At 39.7% G+C, this 14,583-nt stretch overlaps 1 protein-coding gene across 1 annotated transcript in view; it reads right to left on the reverse strand.

Annotated features, from left to right (window-relative positions):
- Window positions 1-710: 710 nt before the first annotated feature.
- LOC132153297 (glypican-6-like) overlaps window positions 711-14,583 on the reverse strand; it is a 31,703-nt gene continuing 17,830 nt past the window's right edge. The window contains exons 5-9 of the mRNA XM_059562668.1: window positions 13,142-13,272; window positions 9,635-9,778; window positions 1,986-2,122; window positions 1,138-1,313; window positions 711-1,002 (exon numbers count right to left, since the gene is read on the reverse strand). Coding sequence (XP_059418651.1) covers window positions 806-1,002; window positions 1,138-1,313; window positions 1,986-2,122; window positions 9,635-9,778; window positions 13,142-13,272 — 785 coding nt within the window. The 3' untranslated portion in view covers window positions 711-805. The remainder of the gene's footprint in view (window positions 1,003-1,137; window positions 1,314-1,985; window positions 2,123-9,634; window positions 9,779-13,141; window positions 13,273-14,583) is intronic.

Raw genomic sequence — 14,583 nt, forward strand, 5'->3', positions numbered from 1 at the left:
AAAAAAGGTAACCCATGTGGACTGTGTTAATTGTCAAAGCCTACCTGAATTTACAGTGGTTCACGTGGGAGGGAAAGTTGGCTAATGTCCAAAAGAGGACACACAAATATAACATTTTAAAGAATCTGTATGCATTTTTTCTTTTACGTTAACAGTAAATCTCCAAATAAGAGCAGACACATAAGAGCATGAGGGTAAGTAAATAACTTTGGGTGAACTATGCCTTTAGAGGAGTACTTCAGCCAAAAATAAAAACATTGCTAAAGATTTACTCACCCACAGCCCATCCAAGATCTAGAAGAGTTTGTTTCTTCATCAGACTTGGAGAAATGTAGCATTGCATCAGTGTCTCATCAATGGATGCTGCAGTGAATGGGTGCCGTCAGAATGACAGTCTTCTCCAGATGTTAACTGCTGGACTGGAGTGCTGTGGATTATTGTGATAGTGTGTTTATCAGCTGTTTGGACTCTCATTCTGACGGCACCCATTCACTCCAATGGTGAGCAAGTGATGCAATGCTACGTTTCTCCAAATCTGATGAAGAAACAAACTCACCCACACCTTTGCATCAGCAAATTCTCATTTCTGGCTGACCTGCTCCTTTAATCTACTTTACATAAACTTTGACATCTTTCATACATCAACTGTGTAATGCTTACGACCCTTTTGAAGATCTTCAATCAAGCAAAACCTGCAGCTCAGTGATCTTTGGATCAGGAAGAACAGCCTCAAAAGTCTTCAGACGGCTGAGATCACTGGTCCAAGTCTGATATAAAACACAACGGTCTGTGTGGAGCTCAGCGGTCATCTCCAGTGCTCTTTCAGGCCCAGCGCGGTGAAGACCACCAGCAGCAGCAGGTTGGGCTGGATGATGCAAGCAGGAGATGATTCCTCTGTTTTCTCTGCTTCCTGAATGGGAGCGTCAGTGATGAAGGAGTTTGATTCAGTGACGCTCGTCTCCGTGAAGCCGCTGCCGCTGCCAGAACCACTGCTCTCGTCATCTGAGAGGAAAAAAGTCAGGTTATGCAGCGAGCAGAGATGCATCTCCAGATCCCAAAATCTGAAGAGATAAAACTGGACCAGAAGTTTGATCATGTAGAGTCTGTGTGATTTAGTCCAAACACATCGAGACTTACTTGAGTCCTGAAAGTAGATGTCATTGCCATCATATGCATTCTTGAGTTTGTTGGTCATCACCCTGAGAGCCATGATCTGCTGTCGAATCATTGTGTCCGGTCTGGAAATGTCAACACCCACCTCCGGGTTATTCGCTTGACTGCTCAATCCGTCTTTCAGAACCTCAAGGACATATCTGAAAACAACAACAACTCAGTAGTTGTGAAAACTCAATGCATAATATTCACATTTGTCCTAGTCTCCTTTCTAACTGCACAAATATAATGCACCATAAATAAATATACAAGCATGTCAGATTAAGCCAGTAAATACACATTTTACCAGTATTATTTTAATATTGTTTAAATACTGTTATAGTTTTCATTTACATTTTGAATTGGCTTTTATTTTAACATTTTCAGTTTTCACTTTACTTTGTTTAATTTGAATATGTGCTTTTGTCATTTTGATTAGTTTTTTGTTTTTTCACACACACACACACACACACGGTCTCAAAAATAGTCTCTCCATGAGAACAGGATCCAATAATTATAATAATAATTTCAGCACTCCAACTAGCTAAAGGGGTCATATAATATTCAACAATATTTTTTTTTTTGTAAAGTTTGGAATGAGTCATTAAGTTTCAATAGATGGTCTTTTTTGTTTTTTTGGGGGGAGGGGGGGGGGGGTCAGAAAGTTACACATTACAATAAGCTCTTTCAATAAAACACACAAATAAGGGGGTCATTGAGAACAGCATCTCGAGATCTTCTCAGTAAGAGCTGTACACATTCAGAAGTAGATGTTAAACTGTCCTGATCTACACATCCACAGCTGTACAGATGCTTGATTCCAGATGTTTTACCTGCCCTTGTCACGGCCGTTCCAGCAGTCATCCTCTGCGCTTTCTGCTGCCGCCACATGTTCCTCCTGACAGAAGGCTCCAGGAAGTGACGTCCAGAACTTCCTGACCTTCGTCAGCTTCTCCTTGACGTCAGTCACCTGGATGACGACGGTTAAAACAACTGTAAGGCTAATGGTCAAAAGTTTGGACATGTCCACTCATTCTTTATTATGACTATATTTATACGATTTTAGAATAGCAACATGAAAACTAAGATAAGTTTAAATGAATGCAAATGGCATTAAAAAAAAAAAAACTTAAAAACTTCATATGTTATAAATAAAGGTTTTAATCAGTCTACAAAACCAATTTCAAGCATTTAAGCAGAAGCCTTCATCTGCGGTCAAAGACTAAATTTGAAGACCAAACAAGATGTCTCTGCTACTAATGATAAAGCATCTCATTTTTAATTTACAGAAACTACAAGAAGCAATATATTACAAAAATACATTAAATAATGATGCGTTATAAATAATAAAATAATGAAATTCCACAAGTTTCCATTTGTGTTATTTTTGTATAATTGAGACATTATAATAGTTTTTATTAATAAGGTTTGAATAAGGTTCCATTTTTCCATTTTAATTTTTGTCATGTTTTTTGTTTTGTCTATTAGTAGTGGTTAGTATGGTTGGTAAAGTAGTAAGATAAAAATGAAAACCTTCTTTTCAATAACAGAATGTCCTTAAGGGTTTACTTTTTATTGCCAATGCATTTACTTGACTTTATTTATTTATTTTAAATTTCCATGAGGTTCAATAAAGTGTAATAATGAAATCGGTGAATGATATATTAACAAACCCCTTTAAAGAAACATTCAGATTAAGGCAGAAATACATTGGTAAATTTTGGTGTAAATAAGTGCTGATGAATTGGAGATAAAACTCTTTAAATATATGTACTGTAATCGAAATCTACAGATGCAAATAGATAAAGTGCAATACAATTTAAAATAAATAAATATGTATTTCAGAAGTTACGGAATACTGCCACTTACTGCTTGCATCTGTCAACATTCAACAATTAAGTGTGTGGAGATAAGGTAAAAGAAGAAATGGCGACCTCTGGTAGTGAGAGGGAGAAACACCAGGTCCAGACTCATGACAGTGACGAGGTGAAGCGGCTGACAAGAGACAGTTACTCAGTCTTTCACAGCAAGAACTCAAACTCCCAAAGCCACCAGCATGAGAACAGAGAGAGGATCATGTACTGTTTTACACACCTGACTCAAAAACATTCCCCACACATTTTTATTCATCATGCAACTTTAACTAATTGAAGCATTTTGTTTGCTTACAAGTAAATCTCCCTAGTGCTGTATGTTCATGTGACATCATATACTGCATCTCGGATTGATGCACAAGTTTTCTAGTTGCAAACAAGTGCATTGCATTGCGCGACTGACCAAGTTAAATTAAATGCAGAATAAAACCAAATAATTTCTCACAGAATGCCGAACATGACAACATACAGTACACTGCTGTTCAAAAGTTTATATATATATATATATATATATATATATATATATATATATATATATATATATATATATATATATAAATGAATAATTTTATTCAGCAAGGATGCATTAAATAAATCAAAAAGTGACAGTAAAGATATTTTAATGTTACAAAAGTTTTCTATTTAAAATATTCTATTCATCGAAGAATCCTGAAAGATAAAAATATTGTGCAGCATTACTGTGTTCAACATTGATAATAATCAGAAATGTTTCTTGAGCAGTAAATCATCATATCAGAATGATTTCTGAAGATCATGTGACACTGAAGACTGGAGGAATGATGCTGAAAATACAGCTGCACATCGCATAAATAAATTACATTTTAAATTATATTCGAATAAATAACAACTATATAGATTTTAATAATGTTTTACAATTTTTAATGTACTTTTGATCAAATAAATGCAGGCCTGGAGAGTATAAGTGTTTTTAAAACTGACAAAATGTCCAGTTTGAGCAACATGGAAAATACACGTAACGATTTAACAAAGTAACGATATCATGGTCATGATACACTCACCAGCCACAATTTACAGCTACAAAAATTGTCTCTACACCAGAAACAAACTATATTACAGAAAAATAAATGAAAAAAATAACAATATAAATAAACATATATATACAGTACAGACCAAAAGTTTGGAAACATTACTATTTGTAATGTTTTTGAAAGAAGTTTCTTCTGCTCATCAAGCCTGCATTTATTTGATCAAAAATACAGAAAAATGTAATATTGTGATATATTATTACAATTTGAGGAGAGCGGAGGGGCATAGGAGGAGGAGGGAGGAAAGGTCCAGGAGGAGAGCTGCCTTTCTAGCAAACCCATTTGGATTCACGAAACAGCTGCTAGGACAGAAGCGCAGCGGCCAACTCACCTGCTCCAAAGCTGAGGTTGACCACCACCTCAAGCAATCTTACAGTGATGAGTACAGAGAGCAAGACCTAGGGCCCTGCAGGTTCTTGATTAATCCACCTGTACCGTCTCTGGACTTTGACGGGAAAGAGCCCGGTTGGAAGGAGATCCAGGAGGTGGTTAGAAGGACAAGGGCAAACTCCGCTCCAGGGCCCAGTGGAGTACCTGATAAGGTTTATAAGAACTGTCCAAGACTACTCCACAGACTCTGGAAGATCCTGAAGGTGATTTGGAGAAGGGGAAGGGTAGCAGACCAGTGGAGACAGGCAGAGGGTGTTTGGAAACCCCGAAGGAGGAGAAGTCTCAGAAAATCGATCAGTTCCGGACCATCTCACTGCTGAGTGTTGAAGGAAAGATCTTCTTCAGCCTCATTTCCAGGTGACTGACAGACTACCTCCTGAAGAATTCCTATAGATACATCAGTCCAGAAGGGAGGAACCCCAGAGGTACCTGGATGTCTGGAGCATACAGGCGTGGTCACTCAGCTTATCAGGGAAGCCAGAGAGAACAAGGGGGACTTGGCTGTGTTGTGGCTGGACCTTGCAAATGCCTATGGATCCATACCCCATAAACTGGTCGAAGAGGCACTGAACCGGCATCACACCCCGAAGTTCAGAGACCTCATCCTGGACTACTATGCCAACTTCCATCTGAGAGTCTCCTCCGGAACAACAACCTCAGACTGGCACAAGCTTGAGAAGGGGATCATCACTGGCTGTACAATCTCAGTCATCCTTTTTGCACTCGCCATGAACATGCTGGTGAAATCTGCGGAAATGCCGTGTAGGGGGCCCCTCTCTAAGTCTGGAGTTAGACAGCCACCCATCCGAGCCTTCATGGATGACCTGACAGTGACCACAACATCTGTCCCAAGCTGCAGGTGGATCCTGAACGGTCTTCAGGAGCTGATGTCCTAGGCTCGCATGAACTTCAAGCCGGCAAAGTCAAGGTCCCTCGTGCTGAAGAAAGGGAAGGTTACTGACAAGTTCCACTTCTCACTTGGCACCACCAAGATACCATCACTGACAGAGGAACCTGTGAAGAGCCTGGGGAAGGTGTTCAATTGCAGCCTGCGAGACGCAGCTTCCACAAAAGCGACCAACCAAGACCTGGAGACCTGGCTGGCCGTGGTGGACAAGTCTGGCCTTCCTGGCAAGTTCAAGACCTGGATTTACCAGCACGGTATTCTCCCTCGAATCCTATGGCCCCTCCTGGTGTATGAAGTCCCCATTTCACCGGTGGAAGGCTTTGAGATGAGGATCAGCAGGTTTCTGCGCAGGTGGCTGGGACTTCCTCGAAGCCTGAGCAGCATCGCTCTATATGGGCAGAACAACAAGCTGAAGCTTCCCATGAGCAGCCTGAGCGAGGAGTTCATGGTGACGCGGTCCAGGGAGGTCCTACAGTATCGGGATTCCAGTGATCCAAAGGTTGCCCAGGCCGGGATTGAGGTCAGGACAGGGCGGAAGTGGAGGGCTGCCGTGGCAGTGGACGACGCAGAGTCAAGGCTACGGCAAAAGGTGTTGGTGGGCTCAGTGGCACAGGGGAGAGCTGGCCTGGGCAGCAGAAGAACTCCTCGCTATGACAAGGCGGAAGGGAAAGAGAGGAGGTCGCTGATTCTGGAGGAGGTGCATGCAGGAGTTGAGGAGAAGTGAGCTTGCCAGATGGCTGGGATGCAGCAACAGGGCGCCTGGACAAGATGGGAGCAAACAGCGGAGCGCAAAGTCACATGGACTGAGCTGTGGAAGGCTGAACCCTACAGGATAAAATTCCTGATCCAGGCCGTCTATGACATGTTGCCAAGTCCATCCAACCTCTTCTCCTGGGGAATGGTGGAGACACCAGCATGCCCCCTCTGCCAGAGGAGAGGAACGTTGGAACACATCCTGAGCTGCTGTCCAAAAGCCTTTGGTGAAGGGCGTTACCGCTGGCGGCATGACTAGGTCCTAAAAGCTGTAGCGGATTCTATCTGCAGTGGAATTAGCCACAGCAAGAGCCTCCACCCAGTGAAGACCACAGCTTTTGTCAGAGCTGGGGAGAAGTCAACACCAGCTGCCCGGGGCACCTCCTCTGGCCTGTTGGCAACGGCGCGTGACTGGGAGCTGTCAGTTGATCTGGGCAAGCAGCTGAAGTTCCCTGAGACAGTTGCCATAACAACATTAAGGCCAGACATTGTGCTCACCTCAGAGGCCTCCAAGCAGGTAATTCTCTTGGAGCTCACAGTGCCTTGGGAGGACCGTATGGAGGAGGCCAATGAAAGAAAGAGGGCAAAGTACTCCCAGCTTGTGGAGGGTTGCCGGAGCAATGGGTGGCGGGCACTATGCCAACCCGTCGAAGTGGGATGTCGAGGGTTTGTGGGCCAATCCCTTTGCAGGGCCTACAAAATGCTTGGCATCACAGGGGCGAGCCAGCGAAGGGCCATCAAGTTGGCCACTGATGCTGCAGAAGTAGCATCAAGGTGGCTGTGGATCAGGAGAGGAGAGGTATGGCGTGTAGGGTAGTAGCGCTACCTCACCCCGGCTGGGTCGCCTAGGGGAGGGGGTCTGATTGTTGAAAGACCCGAAAATCCCTGTGATCCTGGGTTACATCACTGATGATATGTCCAGGTGCACCAGACGGTGTATCTCAAATCTGAAAATAATAAAAACAAATAGTAAATAAAATTGAACAAATCAACATAAAGACATAAATAAAAAATAAAAAACCAAACAATTAAATAAAAATAAAATAGTTCCAAAATAAAAAATAAATATAAATACATATATATATAATTGTTGAATACAAATAATAAATAAATAAACACATTAAACTGAATGAAACATATTTAAACAATTAGAAAATAAACATAAATAAATAAAAATATATTATTATATTGTAGCTGATGTTTTGCAAGTGTCCTGTGATATAAGTTTAAAATGAAATGATGTTTTTTTTCTCTGTGTGTAGTCAAGGATAGTCACTAGTAATGAGTTTGTGACTGTCAATCGATCAATCCCTCCAGAAATAACAGACCTCTCTAGTCACATACTTCCAGTGTAAAACAGCAGCAGCATTCACTAGAGCTAAAATCTGTGAAATCAGGCTCAGATTATAAAGCTGGTGAGATTTCACAATCACTGTTTTTAACCTGCACCCACAGGAAAATCAAAAGTGTTTTCAAAAGCAGATCTTTCCACCAGAGTGAATATCATCAGTCGTCTGACTAAAAACAAGACATCGGTTTCGTTTCTGCTCCAGCCGTACAGATGAATGTTTGGCCAATGCTGTTTGTCAGGCTGCAATCAGCAAAGCACAAAACATGCCATTAAATAAACGCAATCTAGACAAATCTGACCTCGTCGTGTTTACTTTAGTGTGGTGAGTGCTGAAAGTGATGATTATGCTCAAGCATCTATAACGCATTTCTGCTTATTTGAGCTCGAGTAAATAAAAACACGGCCAGAAAAGAAAAAGAAAAGATGAACGACTTGAACTGTGTTCCAGGAAAAACAAAAACAAAAATACTATTTTAAACCACTAGTGTTTCAGAAAATAATGTTTTTATCATTGCATTATTTTTGGAAGACTTTTTAAAAGCATTTTTAAAGCCTAAAGCATTACATTTCTGCCTTTATTATATAAAACTTGACAAGGGTTTATCAAACAAAAGTAGTTTAGTAGTTTGAAACATCAAATGTTTGTCCCGCTGTGATTCTGGACTGTTAAAACAGTATCAAGATTCTTAAGTAATTATGAAGTTTAGTTCATAATTATACAGCGATGTTCATTTGATGTTTGATTCACTGTAGTAAATTACTTAAAAAAAAAATTGAACTATTACAAATTTGTATTAAATTAAATATAATATAATAATGATTTTAATATAATAAAGATTTTAATATAATATCATATAATTTTATATGAATACTTTCAGTTTGCTTCATTTTGAAAGCTATTTAACTGATTAGGAAACACACACACACAGACGCACGCACGCACGCACACACACACACACACACAGAGAGACGCACGCACACACACACACACACACACACACAGACAGACAGACGCACGCGCACACACACACACACGCACACACACGCACACACACCGACAGACAGACAGACGCACGCACACACGCACGCACACACACACACAGACACACAGACACACACACGCATCGCACACACACGCATCGCACACACACACACACACACACACACACACAGACAGACAGACAGACAGACAGACGCACACGCGCACACACACACACACACAGACAGACAGACGCGCACACACACACACACACACAGACAGACAGACAGACGCACGCGCACGCACACAGACAGACAGACGCACGCACGCACGCACGCACGCACGCACGCACGCACGCACACACACACAGACAGACAGACAGACAGACGCACGCGCACGCACACACACAGACAGACAGACGCACGCACGCACACACACACACACACACACACACACACACACAGACAGACAGACAGACACACAGACAGACAGACGCACGCACGCACGCACACACAGATGCATGCACGCACGCACACATGCACACACACACACACACACACACACAGACGCACGCACTTACACAGACAGACAGACGCACACACACACACACAGACAGACAGACGCACGCACGCACGCACACATACACACACACACACACACACACACACACACAGCACAACTGTGTTTAACATTGATAATAATCAGAAATGTTTCTTGAGCAGTAAATCATCATATTTTCATGATTTCTGAAGATCATGTGACACTGAAGACTGGAGGAATGATGCTGAAAATACAGCGGAGCGTCACAGAAATAAATAACTGTTTAACATATTCATGTAGAAAACAGCTCATTTAAATTGTAAAACTATTTCAGAATATTACAGTATTTTTAAACAAACAAATGCATCCTTGGTGAGCAGAAGTATAAAATTCACAGATGAATAAAAAAGTTCAACAGCATTTATTTGAAATCGAAAACTTTTGTAACATAAAAGTCTTTTCTGTCACTTTTACTCAATGTAATGCATCCTCGTTGAATAGAAATATTTCTAATGCAATCTTCAGAGGAATAGTGTCAGTCAGGGTGCCTGTGTAGACAGCAGACAGTAAGGTTTTAACACAGAGCCCGTGTTTCCCGCAGGACGATAGCTCTGCTCTTACCAGGCGGTCCAGTCGAGAGCCGGTCGAGGCGGTCGGGAGATCCTCGGGGCTGTAGGGACTGAAGCGGCCGCTGAACGTGTCGGAGACGCTGCGGGACGACCTGCTCATTCCTGAAGGCTTCGGCTGTCCACAACCTTGGAAAACCTGCAATTACACGGAGAGAAGGAGTCGAAAGACAAACACTCTCACTCCAACATGAAATGACGAAGTAAACAATATGGTCACGTCCCACTTTACTGGATCTATTGTGCCTAAAACCAGATTCAGTCTACACTGCATGGTATTTCGTGGCTTTAAATCAGAGCCTTAAACACCACAGACATCAATGTTGCCCTTACATTCACTAACAATATGAGTTTTTCAATGAACAGTTCTACAGTTTCTTAATGTGGTTCCACTAATCATGCATATTTGTTTACATCTTGGCTTTAAATATTAATATTCTGAATACATTTGGGAAGTTGATATAAACATGCCAATGCATTAAAAAAAATCTAAATCGTGATTTCAGGTGAATTTATTTTATGATTACAAAAGAGGAACATGCATTTTTTCAGGTGGATTTTTACTTTAAAATATAAGAGGAAGATATATTTTTAGGTGGTTTTTAATATAGAAGAGAAAAAAAATGTAGGGGAATTTTTATGTAAATATATACGAGGACAATGTATATTTCTAGGTGAATTGTTTTATTTGAATACAAAAGAGAAAAAATTTAATTCCTAGATGAATTTGGATTTTGATATATAACAGGAAAATTTATATTTTTAGGTTAAATTTTACATGAATAAGTAAAATAAAAAATATATGAATTATTATGCAAATATATAAGATAAATAATTTAAGGTGAATTTTTATAAAAATAAATACAAAAAAAATGTATATTTTTTGGTGAATTTTTTATATGAATACATAAACGAAAAAGGTAATTCTTTAAAAAAAAAATTGTATATATTCGGGGTATAACGGTACGCAAAAACGGTTCGGTACGTACCTCGGTTTTAAAGTCACGGTTCGGTTCATTTTCGGTACAGTAAGGGAAAGAAATGCAAACATTAAACTGCAGGTTGTTTATTACTATACACTTTTTTTTCACAATTTGTTTACAAATTATTTTTTAAATACTTTTTAATAAAATATATATAAAATAAAAAAAGAATAAGAAATAAAATACTGCTGCAAAGTTCTCCACTAAATAAAATACTCTCAGTCTCAAACCAATATCATATAATAAAATATAATGAAAAATATAAATAAATAACTATGATTACAGTGCAGCATTACCAATCCCAGCTTGTAGGCCTGCTCATATTTAAAAAAATATAACTTTTCCAAAGTGTAAAGTGCAGTATCAAGCGTGCCGCACAATCCCTGAAAAGTGAAGCCAAAACGTCTCGATCGCCCCCTGGTGAGTGGTCCTAGTATAGGTCATAAACCCCGCCTCCCCATGTTATTCAATGGGACGCGAGACCAACTAAACAATTAAATTACCCTTCAAATATCTTTTTTCCGAAGCTGTTTTTTGTCATTTACTGTAGTTTGTATCACGCTAATGTAAATTCAAGTGTTCGTTTTTAAAATAAGTTGTTTTTTAGATAGTTATTTAATGCTCTAAAAACGGTGGTGTGACGTCGTGATTGACAGCTGTGATTGAAAGCTCTCTGAGCCGAGGAGGCACTGAAGCGTCAACAGGCTTTTTTCATGATCTTCGGAGGACTGAGGAGATTGTATTTACCTTATTTTAATGAGATTGGAGTGGAACGGAGCAGACAGAGTTCACAGGAGCAGGACTCCACTTCCAAAACAGTGCAGATTAGGGTATGTGCATTCTGCGAGGGAGAGTGAGGGCGGGGCACAGGGGCGGGGCCGTTGATTTCGCGGCTTTAAGGCTTTACTTCCTGCTCTCTAGTGCGCATAGCTACTGCGCAGAACTGGTCCCTAGATCGCTGCGCAGGCGCAAGTCTAAGATGTCAGCGCCATATCGGGACACTGGCGGCTTCAGTTTTGACCAATGGAAGAGAGCAAAGGCGAGTCGTCCATCTTTTTTTACAGTCTATGTGCAACTTTCAGTTGAAAAACTTTCAGTTTTTAGACCTGCTCAGATTTCGTTATTGCGTTGGACCGATCTGAATTAAGAGCAAAGGTCTGTTTAAATGCCTGCGTTTTAATTTCAATCATTTTTTTCCTAGTTGTAGTGATGTTCACACTCGCGTGATGCCTTTTGAAAGCATTAGGCCGGTGACACACTGGCATATTGCACCTGTCAAACATAGTCTATTTTGCCGTCAATACTGTTGACGGTGTCCTTTATCAGTAGGCTTTATATTTATGCTCAACATGAAGTATAGATATTGTTGTCGTGAAGACAAGATCCTGGTCTGTCGGCGCCTCGGCGGTCTCCCTCTATATCACCTATAGTAGCAGCAGCGCGCCAGCGCCGCGTCAGGCACGATTCTGGTGTGTAAAGACACAGAAAACGCGAAGCAGCCGTCACGCAACTGACACGCAGCAGAAACGCCACGCTCACGCCACGCAGACAGTGTGTCACCGGCTTAGAATCAGCTGCAGGGCGGGATTTGCGCTGAACGCGGAGACTTCCGCCACTTAATATGTTCGTTTGGAAACACGAAAATGTACCTATGAAAATACAAAATATTGCATTCGGTCATTCGGTACACACGTGCACCGTACCGAAAGCCCTGTACCGAAACGGTCCGGTACGATTACACGTATGTATAGACACCATGATCAGGGTTATTAATGTTAAATAAAGCTAAAACTACAATTAAAATCATAAATATTTTCATTACTTGAAATAAAATAAATGTTAACAAATAAAATATCTAAAATAACAGAGTAAATAAACAAAAGTAATAAAAAAAACAAAGTAATAAAATAAAAAATAACGAACACAAAACAACACAATGACTAAAACTTAAAGTAAAATTTTAAATACAATTTTAAAATATAAATGAAATCTAACTCAAATCATGAACCCAAATAACAACAGTATACCAATGATACTAAATTTTAATCAACTTTTCACATTCACAAGCTAACTTTAAATGGACTTGCCATGTAGAACCAATGGTTTACTAGTTATTGTCTCTAAATATTAGGGAATAAGAGAAAATATTGTAACCTTCGAAAAATGACACACATCACCTTTCTATTCCAAGAAGCTGAAATCCCGCGAGGGGGCCGAATAATGGCATCTCCTCTGAGTTAAACCACACTTTGCCATTTTTTCTTCCCCAAAAACTGCAATTAGTGGCTACGTCAGAAATGCAGAGAGACGCAGGAGACACATTTACTGGCCTGAGTGCCGAGCTACAAATTTCTGACCATCCGCAACTATGCTGTTAAAAATAAGACTGGAAGCGGGATGAGAGGCTTCGGGTTTGGACCTGGAGTCAGCGAAAGCCACAGATTACTAAATTCTAGGCTTGCTTATTCAAGACGTGATATCACAACATGATGATTATGGACAGGAACTAGCAAACATACTTGATAGGAGAGTTGCATGCTGTTTTCCTGCATGTTCATGATGGCTTCAGATATCTTCACATCTATGGGCTCCATGACGGACTCGATGTTGAAGGGTCCCTCCAGACGCTCTGTCACAAGCAGCATGGCATCTGTCACAACATACAGACCAGAGAACACAGAGACTGATTGGTTGATTTTTAATAGCTGCTGATAACTGAAGAACTATCTTTGTCTAATCTGCTCAAAACATTAATACGATTGATTACGAGGTCTCACGGGAAACATGTCCAGGTCACATTTCAACCCAAAATAAAAAGACGTTCCCAAGAACAGTGGTCTAATAGTTCAAAAACGGTCTTGAAAAACACTGTTCCGAGTTTTGAATCGGCTTTTTTTCAGGCAACATATAATTTCTAAATAATTATTTCTTATTATTATTTTGGAGTTAACACTTAATCAAAAATAAAATAAAATAAAATAAAATAAAATAAAATAATAAAAAAAATAATAAAAAATAAATAAAAAAAATAAAATATTAATATTCAAATGAAATATTAAATATTCAAATTCATATAAATGATTGTGTTCAGTGGATGGATGGACATGAAGCCTCTAATACTTTCACAGGCCGTCCTAATGGCAGCTGACACGGGTGTGGCAACAAATTTATCCACAAATATGATGGAGGAGAACATTTGTTTAACGTTAACATCTATTTTCTCAGGCGTGGACTGCATGTCTGAACATCCAAACGCCACAAAAACCTCCAAACATGATGTGGAGCGGCTCAGAGCTGGGCACTAAAGCTGGCATCAGCCGCACCAGACAACACGGCTCCACCGGACGCCCTAAACATCTGTCTGACCGAGAACACTTTCACTTACAATCAGAGAACAGGCACATGGTTTCCAAGAGGTTCAAAACGTGTTAGAAATAATATCAAAACATCTTTTGTAGAGGAAAAGCTGCTTTTATTATTTATTCTCAAAAGAAAGAAAAATACACCAAAATCCCTCAAATTTATATTTTCTTGTCTATGAAGAGTGATTGGCAACCTTGCAGCAATACATCAGCATAAATTTAATGCAAAAAAGAATACAGTAGTGGTCCTTAAAGAAGGCTGTATTTTCTTTATAGGCAAAATATAATAAAATAAATAAAGAAAGCAAAATGATCCTTAAGATAGTTTTTAAGGCAAAACAGAATTCGAGAGAGAGAGAGAGAGCAAAAATCGTCCAAAACAACCCTTAAAATAGTTTTTTTGTTTGTTTTTTTTTAATTTGCAAAATAAACTATCTTAAAACAAAAATTATTTAATGCAAAAACGGTCTTATAAATAAGGCTAAATATAGTAATAAATAATAAAAAATAAGTAAAAATAAAAAATACAAAACAGGTCCTTCAGATAGGCTTAGTTTTCTTTTAAGCAAAAATAATAAGAAAAAATGCTAAAGTTAGGT

Source organism: Carassius carassius, chromosome 11 (assembly GCF_963082965.1).
Source record: "Carassius carassius chromosome 11, fCarCar2.1, whole genome shotgun sequence".
NCBI classification, from domain to species: Eukaryota; Metazoa; Chordata; class Actinopteri; order Cypriniformes; family Cyprinidae; genus Carassius; species Carassius carassius.